The 17,274-nt window shown below is 37.5% G+C and overlaps 3 protein-coding genes across 5 annotated transcripts; 2 read left to right on the top strand and 1 right to left on the bottom strand.

Moving 5' to 3' along the window:
- The first annotated feature begins 22 nt into the window (after positions 1–22).
- Positions 23–5,653, top strand: LOC131334751 (annexin-like protein RJ4). 3 transcript variants are annotated; one of them, XM_058369977.1, is made up of 7 exons: positions 23–256; positions 2,481–2,654; positions 3,158–3,303; positions 3,895–4,113; positions 4,454–4,666; positions 5,008–5,097; positions 5,194–5,653. In XM_058369977.1, exons 2-7 carry the CDS (start codon positions 2,582–2,584, stop codon positions 5,395–5,397), a joined length of 945 nt encoding a protein of 314 aa, XP_058225960.1. In that variant the 5' UTR covers positions 23–256; positions 2,481–2,581; the 3' UTR covers positions 5,398–5,653. The 3 variants fall into 3 exon arrangements, with proteins under 3 accessions (XP_058225960.1, XP_058225962.1, XP_058225961.1); XM_058369979.1 differs by lacking the exon at positions 2,481–2,654 and having other exon boundaries at positions 25–256; XM_058369978.1 differs by lacking the exons at positions 23–256; positions 2,481–2,654 and adding an exon at positions 264–601.
- A 243-nt stretch (positions 5,654–5,896) lies between these two features.
- Positions 5,897–10,193, top strand: LOC131334750 (annexin-like protein RJ4). Its single transcript, XM_058369976.1, has 6 exons — positions 5,897–7,498; positions 8,193–8,338; positions 8,759–8,977; positions 9,075–9,287; positions 9,546–9,635; positions 9,766–10,193. Exons 1-6 carry the CDS (start codon positions 7,426–7,428, stop codon positions 9,976–9,978), a joined length of 954 nt encoding a protein of 317 aa, XP_058225959.1. The 5' UTR covers positions 5,897–7,425; the 3' UTR covers positions 9,979–10,193.
- Positions 10,194–11,066: 873 nt separating this feature from the next.
- Positions 11,067–14,669, bottom strand: LOC131334749 (annexin D4-like). Its single transcript, XM_058369975.1, has 6 exons — positions 14,521–14,669; positions 13,826–13,995; positions 12,980–13,198; positions 11,852–12,076; positions 11,567–11,638; positions 11,067–11,465 (listed from the first exon to the last, which is right to left on the bottom strand). The coding sequence occupies exons 1-6, from the start codon at positions 14,564–14,566 to the stop codon at positions 11,250–11,252; spliced, it is 948 nt and encodes a 315-aa protein (XP_058225958.1). The 5' UTR covers positions 14,567–14,669; the 3' UTR covers positions 11,067–11,249.
- Between the last annotated feature and the right edge of the window lie 2,605 nt (positions 14,670–17,274).

The following is a 17,274-nucleotide window of genomic DNA, read 5'->3' as shown; positions in this document are numbered from 1 at the left end:
TGTATTAATTCTTATTGTTTTGATTTTCGTTTGGTCATGGCTTCCATCCCACGCGTCTCGTTTCAATGGCGTCTCAATTTGAAGACAAAACCTCGGGAGAAGCCGCGCCGCCGCCGCGAGGAATGCTCCGCCGCTTCCGACGGCGGCGGAATCACGGTGGTCTCTCTCGACCGCGGCCAGCTTCTGTGATGGCTGTGTTGCTGTCAGTTGGAGTAGTTGTACATGGGAAGTTATCTAGTGTGCGTAAAGGCTCTCGGTATGCTTCTATTCTCCTTTCATTAGTAAGGTTTAGTCAATTTGGAAATTTGAATTAATTGATCTCGATGATTAGTTACGAGCAGGGGAGACGCCATAAGTAGTAGAGTTATGATTACCGATTACGAGTGTTATTTCTTATGAAGTGATAGTTTTTGGTAACTCGGTATTCGGCCATTGGACATACTAATCGAGCACCTATCCCCCTGTTTAGAAGTGGGGCTCAATTAAAGGCAGAGCAAAGCCCCATAAAGAAGTTTCAACATAGTAATTAATAGCACACAGATGAGAGTCGAGCTTCTTGAGACAATTGTTGCTGTGGTGACTATCAGTGTGCCAACCCAGGGTATTATGAAGTTTGATATTCTGTAACGAGAAAAGCATTTGATGGAGAATTGGACACCCGCCTCAAAATGTTACCTGGGCTCATTATTTGATCTTAAAACACGTCTTTACATCTCTGTAACACTTCAAGAAAATGCTAACGAGGACTACCACTTCATATATTTGCTTCTAGGTTCTGTTCATTGCCATGGATGACACTTTCAGTCACTGAGTGATCATAAAGTGTGTGTAAATAAGGACTATACTGCCTGATGTAAAACTTATTGAATGTGACGAAGCTTGCAAGCGGCTTTTGCAGATATTTAAAAAAGTTGAGGTAATTGAAATGGATGACTCTCAAGAGCTAGAGAAGAAGCCAAAAATTTGCACTTACATAGTGTAGGTGTATTCACATCATTCCAGCTATGTTGAATTTCGTAATTTCTTACATGCCAAGCGGCCTTTGACCAAACGGCATCAGAAGTGCCCTTAAGTGTAGGAGAAAGGAGTTTAGGAGTTCAACTCCTCTTTCAAGGTGCTAATAAAAAAAGGTACCTTTGCCGATCAAAAAAAAAAAAACTTAATTTCTTACACAATGCTAAGGACCACCTAAGTTGCTTAGGCAATGATGGATTTTTATTTGAGGTAAACGTGCAGAGGTTATTCCATCATGATTGAAAGTTAGACAGGTTACTTATATTTTGCAATGGTTATTTATCTGGCCTCAGTTTTTGGTGATTCTACACTACTCAGGCAAAGAGTTTAGTGGCTGAACATTGGTAGCTGGAATGGAGTGCACTGTGTTTCTTTTACTCTGTCTTTTCTTGATTTCTTCCTTTCTCTTGCCTTACATTCTCAGGTTTTGTAAATGGTTCTTTGGCCTAGCCTCTCGCGCTCGTGAGAGCTTATTTTGTCCACTTTAGCCTTTAGGGACGTATTGCACACTTGTGTCATGTGTCCTGGCACGCCTTAGGACATGACGATTCTTATTTACATTCTGCACATTCATAATAGACTTCTGGACTAGTTGAAGTAGTTCATTCACGAGGTTGGTGAGATTGTAAGTTGCTTTTCTTTGTTGCTCTTCTTCTATTTGCATTGAATGGTATCTAACTAACGATCTTTGTTGAATTATTGTTTTTTTTTTTTTTCCCGAAAAGTTGGTGGTTGGTGTTAGTGTGCCGATCATATGCGGAAAATGAAGCCTGTATATTTATCTGTCGTACGACACATGTGCCTGCCTTGTCCATAGCCTGATTTAATTTTGTAATCATCCTTTCTCGTATTAATGTCCTTGCTTCTTAGGCTATAAGTTTGCCTTTTATGTTTGCAATAATAATTCTCCATAGTCATGAACTTAATTAGTTTCCTGATTTAAAATTGTTGGGGGCTGTTACTTCCTCATATTATAGTAGTGGTTGAATCTGGCACAAAAAGAAAGTCATTTATACACAATCCTCATTAATGCCTCTGTATCCATTGAAACAATAAACTCTAATGTGTTTCCATGGCTGTGCATCCCAACTAATGGATAACATTTTACCAGTCATGGAAACAAAAAGAAAAGCATTAAATACAATTTCAATTCATGCAATAATTTCTTATTAAATGTAGTATTCGTGTCCCAGTCATTTAAGCATACTCCTCATTTAAGTTTTAAAATTCAAAATTCAAAATATCTATTATACATTTCCCACTCTATTGTTGGTAGTAAAATAAGGAAGTAATACCATGGACCCAAAAGATGACAAATTCCGACCCATCAATTTTATTGTAATGTGAAACTGGCAAAGATATGCTGATCTGTGTCCTCTTCATACTTTAAATAAGAAAGGTTGGTTGTGCACTCAACATAAATGTTTACAATTACAACTTGTAAGGTCTTTTGGTATTATAAATAGGTGAAAGAACAATGCAACGAGGAACCAGAACAGTTTTCCTTCGAAGTTGGTATAAGTTTCTTTCACAGTAATCTGTGGTTGAATCTAAGAAAAGACCAGGAATGGCTACTCTCATTGCTCCCGAGCACCCTTCTCCTGTTGCAGATGCTGAGGCTATCAGAAATGCTGTTCAAGGTTCTTATTGCTTTAATTTTCATGATCTGCTTTTGTGTCTACAAGAGATTGGGACTTAAGGCTTTGTTTTGTTTGCTTTAGTTTGCGTTTGTGACTACAAGTGTGCTGTCAATTTTGCAAGTGGATTTGCCAAATAAATCTAGTTCATGAATAATGAATTGGGTGGTTTTGGTTTGAGAATGACAAAATGGCATGTGTAACATTTTCCTGTTTTGTTACTCTTGAGTTTTCTTTTTGAATGGTAACAATGCCTCTTTAGACCTACATGGCATTGATCCATATTCCATACTGAAGGTCTCAGATTCTTTTACTTAGACTCCAAAGAGATTTCAGAATCAGTTTGTAATATGGTTCCTTTCTTCATTTATTTTTAGATTAGCATGTTTCCCTCTTCATTTTAATTCGTCTAGGAGAAGTTTAATTGAACGTCTCCGGCGGTTGTTTTTATCATCATATTTGTAAAACATATCATGTAAGCTAAGAAGTGCCTAATGTTTTTCCAGGATTGGGAACTAATGAGAAGACTATAATTGCGGTTATTGCCCATAGAAATGCAGTTCAAAGGAAGTTGATCAGGTATGCCTATGAGGAGATTTATCAAGAAGATCTAGTCAAGCGACTCGAATCAGAGCTCACAGGGGAGTTTGAGGTTATTATTCTTGGACCATTAAATTGCTTGTCCTCAGAGTGGATATAATCTCTGTTTTGGGCACTACTTTTGTCTAATAAATGGGGAATACTATACATGATATTAGTTATGGAGGACTAGAATAGGAATTTTAAATACTTACTTTCTATTCGATACTTGGAAGATAAGGCATTATCATAAGTTTTGAATATTTCTATTCATGTTGCGCACTCCCATCGCCTAAAATTGGTGTTCCAGGACTGATTACTGGGCATATCAAGCAAAGGATATTACAAGATAACCAGATAGCTTTTGTCCTTTTTCTCATTTAACTTTCTCCCCTGCGCTACAGTCAACCATTTGATACCAGGGCATTTTAGGGACGTGAGGCATCCATAGTCATGTTAGTATCATACAAATTTCATCCAATTTGTATGTCTCATGCTTCTCATCCCAATTTCATGGCAGGGCATATTTACAGATTTGAGTCTTGTTAATATTATACTAATTTCATCAATTTTTATGTCTCAGGCTTCACATCCCTGCTATAAGTGATTGATCCAGAAAATAGTGTTAGGTAAGACTGATTTTTTTAACGCTTTTTGGAAACAGAAAGCAGTGTGCCGATGGATGTTGGAACCAGCAGATCGAGATGCTGTCTTAGCTAATGTAGCCATTAAGCAGTCAACCAGTGTGCATCGCGTGATCACTGAACTTTCATGCATCTACTCTCCTGAAGAGCTTTTAGCTGTGAAGCGAGCCTACCAAGCTCGTTACAAGCATTCCATAGAAGAAGACGTGGCTGCCCATACCTCTGGTGATCTCCGCAAGGTAATGTAGTTTGTTGTCCCAAACTGTTTGTCCAGTCCGCAAAACGGGGACTCAAAAATAATGCATTTCTCTCAAAAAAAAATTCAATTTTTTTTCATAAATTAAAAGAACTCATCAATATCTAATAAATTGTTAAAAAAACTTTTAATTTTTCTTGCAAAAATTGTATTATTTTTACGTCATTGTTTTGCGGACCGGACAAACATTATGGGACGGAGGGAGTAATTTATTCTTTCCTTTCTGATGTGTACAGAGTCCTGACACGTCTTAAGCTACTATAACAATCTCTAATATTGAAAAGTGGCTAATGCTCTTCTATATAATCTTGTTTCTGCTTCAGCTTTTGGTTGCCTTAGTTGGCACATATAGGTATGATGGTGATGAGGTAAATGAAAAATTAGCAAATTCAGAGGCCAAGGCTCTTCATCATGCTATCAAAGAAGAGGTAATAGATCAGGATGAAATCATTAGAATTTTAAGTCTTAGGAGCAAGGCGCAGCTCATGGCAACTTTCAACCGCTACAAATTTGACTATGGCACTTCAATCACTAAGGTGAAGATTTAAATGCTTTTACTTAATTAGTATATTACAAGCATGGGTTCCATTTATAATCTGTTTATCTGAAGCAACTTCAGAGAAGAACGCACTGCTGCAAATTTAGATTGGGTTATTTATTCATTCGGTTTTATTTATCAATTGTAGGAAAGGAACTAAAGGGTTTTGGTATAGATAGACTGGAGAGTTGTTGCTTGCCTACTTGGTCACAAGTAAAGACAAACATATGAAAGTTCTTTCGAACACTAAGCTAGAAACTTGCATAGAAAACTCAATAATCTAATCATCGTTCTGAGTAATTATAATTTCTAAAATCCATTTCCTCCTACACTTGTCAGCACTTGGTGGATGATCCTGCTAATCAGTACCTAGCTGCAGTTCACACAGCCCTCCAGTGCATCAATAACCCAAAAAAATACTATGAAAAGGTGATATTCCTCTAACTTGAAATGCTCGTGTCTTGAAATTCTCAGCAAATTCCTTGGTGGACAATTCTAAATTACTTTGTCGGTTTGTTCTTTTAGGTATTGCGTAGTGCACTTAACAAACCTTGGACAGATGAAGATGTACTCACTCGGGTGATTGTTACGAGAGCTGAGAAGGACTTGAGGGAGATCAAAGACCTGTATTACAAGAGAACCAGAGAATCCCTTGATCATGCAGTCGCAAAGGACACTTCAGGCGATTACAAGGCATTCCTTCTGACTTTGCTAGGAAACCAAGATTAGTTAGAATACTCGCTTTTTGCTAGCATTCCAGGTTCTGAACTATCAGGCTTGATTTTTGGTTGGCTTTGATGCTGGAAAACCATATTTGAATTGCTGCATTAACTATCTCCGTGCTTTTGACGTCTCTGTTTGTTTTGTATGTGGACACATTGGTGTGCATCATTTTCATACCAAGTACGGGGTTTAGAATGTCACTCTTAGTGAGTTATTTAATTGACTTGGGCTTCTACCTGTACTAGAAGCATTACATTTCCAATGAGATTTGAAGACGTTTTAGCTGTATTTCATTTGTGGACATGACATGGGATGGACCCTCAGAAATGCATCGAGCGAAGTTGTCTGGCAGTCTTCAAGGCCAGAGCGTCACATCCAAATACAGACTCTTACCTATACCTATATGCATTTCCTTTTATGTTGCCTGTTGAAATTGTTACATAGTCTTGGATAGAACTCAATCCCAAAAGCTAGCTATTAAAGTGTGGGTGCCCTCAGCTTGAGAGCTGAACATGACAGAAAATGTGAAGGAATCAGTATCAATGGGTGAATTATTGGGTCTAACGGTCAGAATGATATTTGTTCGTTTGCTCATTGTGCCCTTTTAATCATGTGAGGAGCACGTTGCTACTGCAACACTCCATAACAACCCTACTGAGGCATATATGGTTGCAATTGTTGTTACCTGGACCAAACTGATACCATGGGTACATTACAAGGAGTTGCAGTGTCATCATTTAAAAGTCAAATTCCGATAGGATTTTATCCAAACCGGCTTTGATTTTTTGATGGAAGGGGCCTTGTTATGACTACTTCCAATGCCGGCGATGGCTCATCATGAGCTCTTTGATGTTAGTATCAACTTGAATAATTTCCATATAAGTCAATTGCATCGCATTGCTAAGACACATGCAATCTGTTACTGTTCAATGTTGACAAGAAGTTTTCAATTTTTATTTCTTGTGGGTGTGTAATTTATAGTACTCATTGAAAGCTCGTGTTCTTGTTCGGTTTTTCCGTTTGCCAATCTTGAATAGTTCTGCTCTAGTTTGATAGACTACAAGCTTATATGGTGTGTTTGATGAAATGTCTCCATGAATCTGAATCTCTACGTCGATATTTGGTATATTTGACGTGTTGTGAGTGACCCATTAAGGGCCTGAGGAACTAGATTTCTGGTATGAAATGAATTGGAGCTTGATGATCCAGCAAGAACTTTTAAATTGAAACATTAGGTGGCTAAAACACTGTAAAATTTTAGTAACGGGTTTCTTAGTATTTTCATGTGCTTTATTGTTATTGGGGGTCGTCCATCATCGGCAGTGTTATGACTCCTGGCTCCCCTAAATAACACCCTCTGTCAAGTCTATTTATTTTTGGGTGAGGGATAATACTTTTAAAGCATGGAAAAATTAGCGTACCGCACACATAACTATTCATATTCAAGCAGGCACTTAGCGGGCTGGGGAAACAGATGAGCTCTTGGGAATTTCAGCAAAAAACATTGAACTTGTTCTTGGGAAACTGGAAAATGCTGCCTTGATGGGACTTCGATTGAGAAAACAATAAGTAAATAATTGATGTTAACATTTTAGCTTTTTACGCAATTGAATTGCAAAGTTGAAGCAACCTGATACTTGGATCAAATGGGAAACAAAACGGAGAAGAAAAGACTGGTCTGAAAATTCTCAAATCCTGTACTTTGAACCGTCACTTTACGAATGTTCCATCTGTGGTAGCTATAGCTCATTTAGTGCTCAGTTACCATCTTTCAGACACAAAACTAACAGAATCCATTCATTCTCTCGTTCACGTCATTCAATTAAAGAACAGTTTCATCTTGTGATAAAACTGCGCTATAAATATGGTGATCTATGTTGTCTTTGTAACTTCAAAGTAGGAAACATTAACTTCAGAAATTTAATGTTAGTCACTAGCAATTAAGTACCTTTAGCACTATAAATAGGTGAAAAAGCAATGCAATAAACGTCCATTCTAGAAAATATTGGAAGAATATTAATAAAGAGCAGAATAATGGCCACCCTCTGTGCTCCTGAGAACCATTCTCCTGTTGCAGATGCCGAGCTCATGAGACAGGCTGTTCAAGGTTAGTATCTCTTGTTCTATATATTTTTGTTCTGCAATTCTGAGTGATGAGTCGTAACTCGTGACTACAAGCGCGCTTTCAAATAACGCGGGTACCTATATAGATTTAATTCATAAACTAGAGTATCAGATGGGATTGATTCATGAATTTAAACATCTCATTTGTTTCTCCACTTTATGCTGTTAATTTAATGACTTTGACTTATTTTTTAAATGGTAAGGATGTGACGGTAGATTGATTCAAAAAAACAAAAAATGGGTGTATATTCATAAAGTTTCTTAGAGCATCACCAATGAGGGACTTGGAATTGACACCTGTCAATTTTTGCAGAAGGTGCCAAATCCTCTTTAGACTATTTAAGCTTTTTGATTTACTTCTTACTATTATAGGAGTTAAAATATATGAAATCTGAAAATAGCGATATATAATATAACTTGACAATATGGTTTTTGTCAATTTGCCCCATAAGCCTTCAAATAAGTTTGACATCTCCAAATTTAACATCAAGGTTGGAGATGTTCTTGGCCGCCAAACTGATCTCATAAAAAGGCTGTGCATTATGGTTCCTTTTCTTTCTTCACTATTTGGTTTCCCTTTTCCGAATAAGGGAGAGACTCAATTGTAATGGTATTGTCAACCGGCTATTTTCATCAGAATTGAATGCAAACTAACGCGTGATGCAATTGTTTTCCAGGATGGGGGAGTGATGAGAAGACGATAGTTAACATAATTGGCCGTAGAAATGCAGTTCAACGGAAGCTCATCAGGGGAGCCTATGAAGAGATTTATCAAGAAGATCTAGTGAAGCGTCTTGAGTCGGAGCTTTCTGGGGATTTTGAGGTTATTGTCCTTGCACCGCTAACTTTCCCCACTTTTGGAAATATGAGCATTCATTTTGGGTGTTCCTGTGTCAAATAATCAAATGCTTACCATAATATTGGTGTTTGTAGAGCTACCATTATATTGGTGCTTAGGCATGAGAAGTCCTGTACTAATAAAATTTCTATGGGCTGTGGATTTCATGTTTTTTGCACGAGTTCAAGAAATAATTTTTGTGTGGATTCTGGTTGAATATGTATTCTGTTGCTACGCCAGTTAAAATGCATATACACCGAGTTTCAGTAAATGTTCTTAGTAGAAAAAGTTTGTTAAAGAAAGATCACACTAAATTGTTTTGGTGTAAGAATATCAGAAATAATGAGAAATTGCATTGTAATGATCCTTCCAGGCTGAAACTTATTTTACTTTCTATGGACACAGAAAGCAGTGTACCAATGGATATTGGATCCAGCAGATCGAAATGCTGTCTTAGCCAATGTAGCCGTTACCCAATTGGCCACTGATTACCGTGTGATCGTTGAGCTTTCATGCACCCAATCTTCTCAAGAGCTGTTAGCTGTGAAACGTGCCTACCAGGCTCGTTACAAGCATTCCCTAGAAGAGGACCTGGCTGCCCATACCTCTGGCGACCTCCGCAAGGCATGTAATTTGTACAGTTAAAGACATTTTTTCTCCTCACTTGCTAATGACTATTGAAGAAAGATTAATGTTCTTGAAAGCTTTGTTTCTGCTACAGCTTTTGGTAGCCTTAGTGGGCATATATAGGTATGACGGCAATGAGATAGATGCACACTTGGCAAATTCAGAGGCAAATGTTCTTCACAATGCTATCGAAGAGAAGGTCTTGAATCACAATGAGATCATCAGAATTGTGAGTACAAGGAGCAAGGCACAGCTCATGGCGACTTTCAATCGCTACAAGGACGACTATGGCACTTCCATCACTAAGGTAACAGTTCCCAAATCCTTGCAAATTTAAATAAGGTGTTGTAATCTATCAATTGGATGAAAGACAGGGTGATTTAGTAAACCACTAACCATAAAGAAGTGTTTGTTGGGCATCTTAGCTAGAGAAATGAGAATTTATTAAATTTCGCTAGAGAAATGAGAATTTATTAAATTTCGTTGGTTTAACTAAATTCTGAGCGACTCCAACAAGCATGAATTCGCTTAATCTTTTCCGCCTATTGTTCTGTTCACTTTTCAGCATCTGGTGGATGATCCAGCTAATCAATACTTGGCTGCAATTCGCACAGCTATCCGATGTATCAATGACCCTAAGAAGTACTATGCAAAGGTGATATTTCCTTCTAAAAGAAATGTTCACTTCTTGTGAATCTCAACATTGTGACCTTCATGGACTCTTCTATTTTAAGTACTTGTCGAAAACAGAAAATGAAATTATTCACAATTGATTTTTCGTTTAGATACTGCGAAATGCACTTAACAAGCCAGGGATAGAAGAAGACACACTCACTCGGGTGATTGTCACAAGAGCTGAGAAGGATTTGGAAGATATCAATGAACTCTTTTACAAGAGAAACAGTGTATCCCTTGATCATGCAGTTTCCAAGAACACAAGGGGCAATTACAAGGCATTCCTTCTTACTTTACTAGGAAAAGAAGACTTATTGATGTAGGACAAGATTTCAAGAAATTTAGTTTTATGGAAACTTTTCTTTAGGTCTGATTTTAATCAGGAAGATCTTGTTTAGTGCTGCTTGTCTAGCACGTTTCTACTTTCTAGTTCTTTTTCATATTTCCTTTTCTTTGTTTACCAACTTTTTTCTAAAATTCTTCGATCATTGGGAATTTATGACTACTTTCATTATAAATAGCGATATAAGCCTCAGGGTTCTCAATGGATCAATAAAATATGAAAGTTTTCCTCCATTTTCTCTTGTGGATTCAAGGGTGCACTTGGTCTATCTATTCCCGTCATCTGAGATGTTATTCAGTACCCCTATCATTTTCGTATCTAGTACCCTGTATATGCTGCTGCATAATCTAGTTGGAGTTTCTTCTTTTTCTGCTCGAAAATAGTAACCTTTCTGGTTTGCACTTTCATACAGAACTGTAGCTGTAATGTTTCCTTAAGTTTCTGAGGTAATGGACATTTTTTTTTATAATCAGGTAATGGACATTTCATTGCAAGAGATTTAAAGGGAGTTTCCTCGTATTTGCTTTAGCTTAAACTTAGGGATAAACTCACTTCAAACCAAGCCTTCAGTCACGAGTAAGTAACAACATTGGCTTGTAGAATTGTCTGAGAACAACAGTACGGTGAAAGAATCCCGGAGCCTTATCCAATCCATCTGTTTTCCTTACTTCATAAAGGGGTCATGATCATAACCAAATTTTAGTGCTAAAATGTGATCCAATTAAACTCAATCTGATACACACTTAACGTTCTGGATTAGGAGAAACGTAAGAGCAGGGTCAAAAGGGTTTCTCATCTTGTCGATCCGAACTCTAGCTTTCCCTTCCCTTTATTCCCTTCTAGCGATTTCGAAAACAACAAAAACTGTCTTATGTTATCATGTTTGTTCAGTTCTCCCTTCTTAAGTATGTCTGTGATCTATCTAGTTTTATCTCTTTACGAGTTTCTAGTCTGATAAAATTGGCATCGCATCGTTTGTTTACAACGTTTTTCTTCTAATTCAGAGTTACCGCCAGAATTTGCCAGGAAAAAAAAAAAAAAAAAGAACATGCGAAGAACCACAAGAGCTCATCAACAAAGTCTTGCACATTAAAACACCAAATAAGACAATGATGACAAAGATTATTGCTTCAGAAACCACATAACAATCACCAAAACAAGATTGGAAGCAGAGGAAATCAGAAACAATGCCTGAGAAAAAATAACAGAACAAACTCATTGATTGGTACCAAGTATAGGGGTCAATTCTGCTCAATTAAACCCTCCTCTTGCAAGCAAAGTAAGCAAGAAGTCCTTGAAGTTTCCATTAGCCATGTGCTCAATCCTCTCAGTTAATGTAACTCCCTTTTGCTTATGATACTCTTCTGTGATCACTTTCATGTCGTGGTCTGCTCGGGTTACTATCACCCGAGTCAAGCCCTCTTTTGTATTCTCGTCTGCAGTAGGATTCATCGCATCATCCAAAACCTAAATTTTTTGTCCAATAACAATCGGTTTACTGAGAAAATAGGTTAAAAAAATTTCTTACGAACAGAAGAAAGAGTGGAATTCATCGGTCTCCAACTCACCTTGATGAAGTAAGTATGAGGTGTAGATATGCATTGTGCAGTATCTTTTAAGCTTGAATCAGCAACAAGGTCCTGAATTTTGCAACGGTGTTAATGATACTAGCTAAATCTCGTCTTACGGGTGTAACTGGTTGCCCTTTACGCACATTAAGAATCTGAATGGCCAAGCTTAAAAATCATCGGATCTTACGGTGCGTAAAAGAAATAGCTGGCTTTTCTCCTCCTCCTTCGCTAAAAGAATGGTTTTTTAGAAAATGGTAAAATTATTTGCAGGTTATTCGGTACCTCATCGAGGGTCTTGCCAGAGATGTCCTTGTAGTGTTTGAAGACTGAAACAAGATGGGGCTTGCTTCTGGTCGACAGTATCCTCACTACATCATCATCTTCCATTGGGTTCTTCTTAGCTCCATTTTTAATGGCACCACAGAGTGTCTTGGCCTCCAATTTCGCGACGTCTTCGTGAACCTTTGTACCTTCGTAGCGGTAGGCGCTAACCAGTGCGACCAATAGCTGTGACAAAATAAACAACCAACAAACAAGAAAATGAAAAACAAAGGCTCATTTGGAACTACACAATGAAAGTGTTCCACTTTGGTGCAAACTGTCCCTAGATTTAATAGCATGTGATTTCGCGTCAAAAAATTTGACACGTTGCACAAATTTTGGCTGGACAAATATTTTTCTTGGAGAAATTTTTGGATGCTGGTAGGGTACTACACACATGCCACGTCGGTGAAACGGTACGGATTTTAGATGTGAGAAACAAAGCCCAGGCAATTAAGGGCCCACGAGAGGCCATGACCATAACTTTTGGGCCTAGCCAGTAACTCAAGGGGCTCTACCACTGCCAAGGGCCCAAGATGTTGAGAATCCATTTTTTTTCTTTTCTTTTTTCCTGTTTCCATTTTCTTTGTTTTTCGTTTTTGCAGAAAAAAAATTCTTGAACCAAAATTACAATACCACCCGCACCCGCAGATCTCTTTCCCATGAGAAAATTTCCAATATAACGGTTAAATCGGTTATTTGTAATTAGGGCAGCAAACGAACCGAGGCTCGGCTCATTTAATAGGCTCGTGTAATAAACGAGACGAACTCAACATTTTAAAGCTCAGCTCAGATCGAAAAAATCTGGCTCCTTTGTATAGACTTGGCTTATTTATATGGGCTCGTTAAGTAATTGCAACGAGCTGAGCTTGTCAGCTCGAGCTCAAATTTTAAACTCATAATTAACAAGCCGAATTTGAGTCCTATAAAACACGGCTCGTTAGCACCCCTATTTGTAACATTGCTATCATATGAGATGAGACCTACAAATACATGAGACTGCCGCACGAGGAGCTTTGTATCTTATACTCTTCTCCGTTCCTATGCGGAAACAGCAATTGAAGCAAAAACAAAAAGCCACGACCTTACCTTGCGTTCAACCCCGTCGGCGTTGTAAGCAACGTCTTCCTCGATGGAGCGGTCGAAGATGGAGTGGTAGGCCCTCCTCGCTCCCAGAAGCTCCTCCGACGTCCGAGTGCACGCTATTTCCACCACCACGTTGTACGATTTTGAACCGTCGATCACGGCGTCTCTCATCAGACGCGCGTCTCTTTCCCACGGGTGCATCGTCCATAGCACCACCGCGCTCTGATTCACCACCACAAAAAATAAGGAAACAAAAATAAATTTTTGGAATTTCTTTTAGAAGAGTGAAATTAAATATCCCCGCATTTTTTCTTCTCGTTTATTTTACTACTATCCAATAACAGAAATAGTATATTGGTCTCAAAATATTGTTTCCAAAATAAAAATCTTCGTCCTCGTTATATATATATTTTTTCATTTTTTCGAGCAGAAAATTCCGACTATTTTAGAGTACGGTTTTCAATAAACATTCTTTTTGAAAAACAAAGGTTTCAAAAAAGAATGTGTGAAAAAATTCGACAAAATCAACAATTTACTCGATATTAATAAATTTTTAAAATTATTGAAGTAAATAAATGTACATAAACTTCGGAGCAAAAGTCAAAGGAAAAAACCTCAGTAGCATCTCACAAACTCTATGCATCTAAAATTACTCTTGCAAATGTGTGTATAAATTATCTTTTTCGAGCATCCATGCAAAGCGGATGCAGAATGCCTGATCCGGCCATTCATCTCGGCAATCGACGGCTCGAATTTTAATCCGAGTAATGAGATGAACCGACGGATCGGCCACTCAGCACCGCTTTGCAGGTAGATGCTCGGCAGCATCCCCTGTCCTATATAAATTACCTTAAAACGTAGAAATTCACGGCTGAGTTTCTTGACATGTTCGTCAGCCCACCTCTCGAAGGAGCGTTCGTCTTGTACAAAGAATTGAGTTCCTTTCCTGAAGGATTGCCTCTGCTCCGGATGCCATTTCCCCAATATTGCTACAAATGATTTCTCATCCACACCAAAACCTACAAAAACAAAAAACAAAAAAAGTTGGAAAATATTTTTATTTATCCATAATTTTTCAGTAAATTTTAATCGAGAGGAATATTCTATTTTCTGGGCATTTCACCTTGAGCAAATTAAGTGGCAGAAAAAAGAATTTCATTGCTTAATTACAAAAAAAAAAAATGACAGAACAAATAAAAAATTTGTATGATGATGGAAACCATTGACAAAGGTACCCTTTTTAGTTTTCGTACTGTACATTCATTTGGAGAAAAATAACGGGTGATGAAGGCATTGCAAAAGTAAAAGCTAAAAAATGGCAAGAAACAAATTCAAGAAAATAAATGTTACAAATAAATTATGCAAAAAAAAAAAAAAGAGAGGAAAAAATGTGACTGAAACAACATTTATTCTTTGAATTCGGCACCATTGAGTCCCATGATCAGTTTATGATCAAACCCAAATTGTACCGAAGAAAATCGATTTAGTTATAGAAGATATGGATTATACTTGTAATTTTGGGAAGGAGAAAGCATAATTGGAACCTGAGAAAGCTCTGGTGAGGGCTTCAACCTCATTAGTCTCTGCCATTGTCACTCTAGATTTTGAGTTTGCGAAGACTGGAAATTTAGGACTGAGGAGAGAGATCTTTCAGCTATACCACATTTATATGTCCCTCAAGGGATATTTTGGTCATATTCAGTGCTTTTTTGGGATATTGAAATGCTGCAAAGACCATAATAGGGCTGAGAAAATTACCAACGACAAGTCAGTCCCCTTTATGTGGTAAATGGACTTTATGGTACATTGGGTAACGCTGGAAAAAGGCATAAAAATTAAAGATATGGGGTTGGTTTGTTGCTTCAGTCCCCTTTTGTCGGTTTGGGAGTAATAGAGATGAAATGCCATTTGTGCCCTTGGAGTCTGTTGAAAAAGACACGTGCTTGGCACTTGACCACTTTTCTGTCCTAATTTTTTACCGCAGTTACCAATTGGACTCAATGGGTTGGATTTGGTTAGTTTAAGGATGACGATACAGAAAAAATAGTTATAGTTTAAGGGATATTAAACATTTAAAAGAAAAAAAAAAACTCTTTTACTAATCAATTCTTTGCAGTTCTGTCCTCATACTTTCTGTATCTTCACTCATGCACTATGGTGGCTTTTTACTTCTTCAACACCTGATAATCTGATTTCCACTTTCATCTATTCACTTCTTTTAAGTTGATTAATTTGATTCTGCTCTAATAACGTGTAAAGCTGCAAATAAGCCGAGCCGATCTTTAGCATCCTCACGCTCGTTTCTCAAGTTGTTTGCAATATTTTCAAACTCGAGCTTGCGGAAAACATACCAAACTGAGATAAAGTTAAGTTACTGGGACACAAGTCTCGAGATGATTCACATGTGTACAAGTTGTGCTTACAATAGCGTCTGAGAGGTATAGAGCCTATGGACTACATAGGTACCTCATATTCTTTCAATACATACGATTCTATAACCGACTCAAATATAGGCACAATGCTAAAGTAGATAGCACTCATCATCGCATCAGTTCACATAATATCTCAACCTAGATAAGGGGGGGGAATACACTAGACTGTTATCTACGGTAAATAAACACAAGATAAAATCATAAAAGGTCACCTAGAAAACACAACTAGTACTATATATGTGTTTATTTCGCAGTTTCCTCTCCTTTTATTTTTGTCCATTTCATTATTCTGCTTTCACAACCAGCCAACCAACCAAACATTAGAATCTTGTTGAGATCTGAAATGGCCGGATGCCATGCAAACATTGATCGATCACTTCACTTGTCCTTTTGCTCTTGTGAGCTTTCGTATAATCATGAAGCTAGCAAGCTCATTCTATATGGCATGGGTAAGCTCTACAGCTAAGATTCTTCAATGTTTTGGCCCAGATATGAAAGCTATAATATTAATTATCCATTCCCAATAATGTTTTTTTTTTTTTTTTTTCCCCTTTGGATTTGGCCATGCATGTGACACATGGGGCCTGAGATATCTCCATATCAAGAAAAATCTTCTGCATTGAGAAAGGTTATCTCATCACACCCTGTTTTCAGATGATGTTTGTAGCTTGCAACTAGCATTCAAGTCTATTGTCAGTTTCATGTGTTGATCTAGAGATGATAACATGTCAACATGGGAATTAAAAGCTCTATTATTTCATCTATAGTATTATATATCTATTCGTAAAAAGTTAGGGCTCCAAAGTTTTCAAACCTAGTTTCTCTAAAATCAAATTTTAATTGTGTTTTTTTTTAAAAAAAAAAAAAACTTGTAAGAAATTGTAGGACACAAAAAGGAAAGGTAGAAGGTGAGTCATTAACTACGGTCGGTCGTTAATTAAGAAATTAACAATAAGGATTAACTACTGCTTTTTAAAAGTTTAAAAAAATATATGTATTGAAATCGACTCTTAGAATTTTTCGTAGACATGTGCTATTTGTTACTAAAAAAACAAGAAAGTAGATAAGTCCAAAAGTTTAATTTCGTATTTCACATGAAACGTGCAGTTTTGTGAAAAATATTATACAAATAAATTGTTTGCAATATATTTTTCCTTTTTTTTTTTTTTTTTTTTTTACTTTTCCTTCATCAAGTTAAAAGCAGAACGTCTTCGGGCCACATTAGTTAGGTGGGCATTGGTTTCTTTAGGGGACCCCACATACAGCGCTGCAACGACACTTCCGTGTGATAAACGTGAAACATAAATCTGACTTTCGAATTTTCCCTTTTGGTATCACCTTTTCGTGATTCACATTTTACGGAGGTATTACTAGTGGGGACCAAAGTCACCAGACTGATAAGTGCTGATTGACCCAAATGCGGAGGGACGTGATGGCAGAAGGACCCATTCGGTCCCATGGGTGCGTGAAAAGGACAACTTCTGTTACCACCTTTTTTTTTTTTTGGTAATGGTGAATGTTTTGGATCAGCGTGCTCACATTAGCAACTAATTCCCACGGCCTTTTTACGGTCGTTTCATCTGCTTATGCTTATGTGTGAGGATGAGATGATCCCTAAAATTACTTGCAATTAGAGCAACGAGTTGGTTAAGGACCCATACCCCCATCCCACAGGTTTTTAGTACTTTTTTACTTACCACCACCGAGGGCTAGTGGAATCACAACTGAGTTATGCTAGTAATTAATTTATGCAGAATGATTTTTTGGTTCAAACTTGTTCAATTTTTTTTTGGGCATTTGTTAGTTTTATGTCAAACTTTTATGTGATATAGGTGAGTAAGGATGAGAGAAATCAGAAAAGTAAAA

The sequence above is a fragment of the Rhododendron vialii genome, chromosome 7a, assembly GCF_030253575.1.
Source record: "Rhododendron vialii isolate Sample 1 chromosome 7a, ASM3025357v1".
NCBI classification, from domain to species: Eukaryota; Viridiplantae; Streptophyta; class Magnoliopsida; order Ericales; family Ericaceae; genus Rhododendron; species Rhododendron vialii.
The sequence above is the reverse complement of the archived record's forward strand: the minus strand, read 5'-3'. Positions and strand labels throughout refer to the sequence as shown.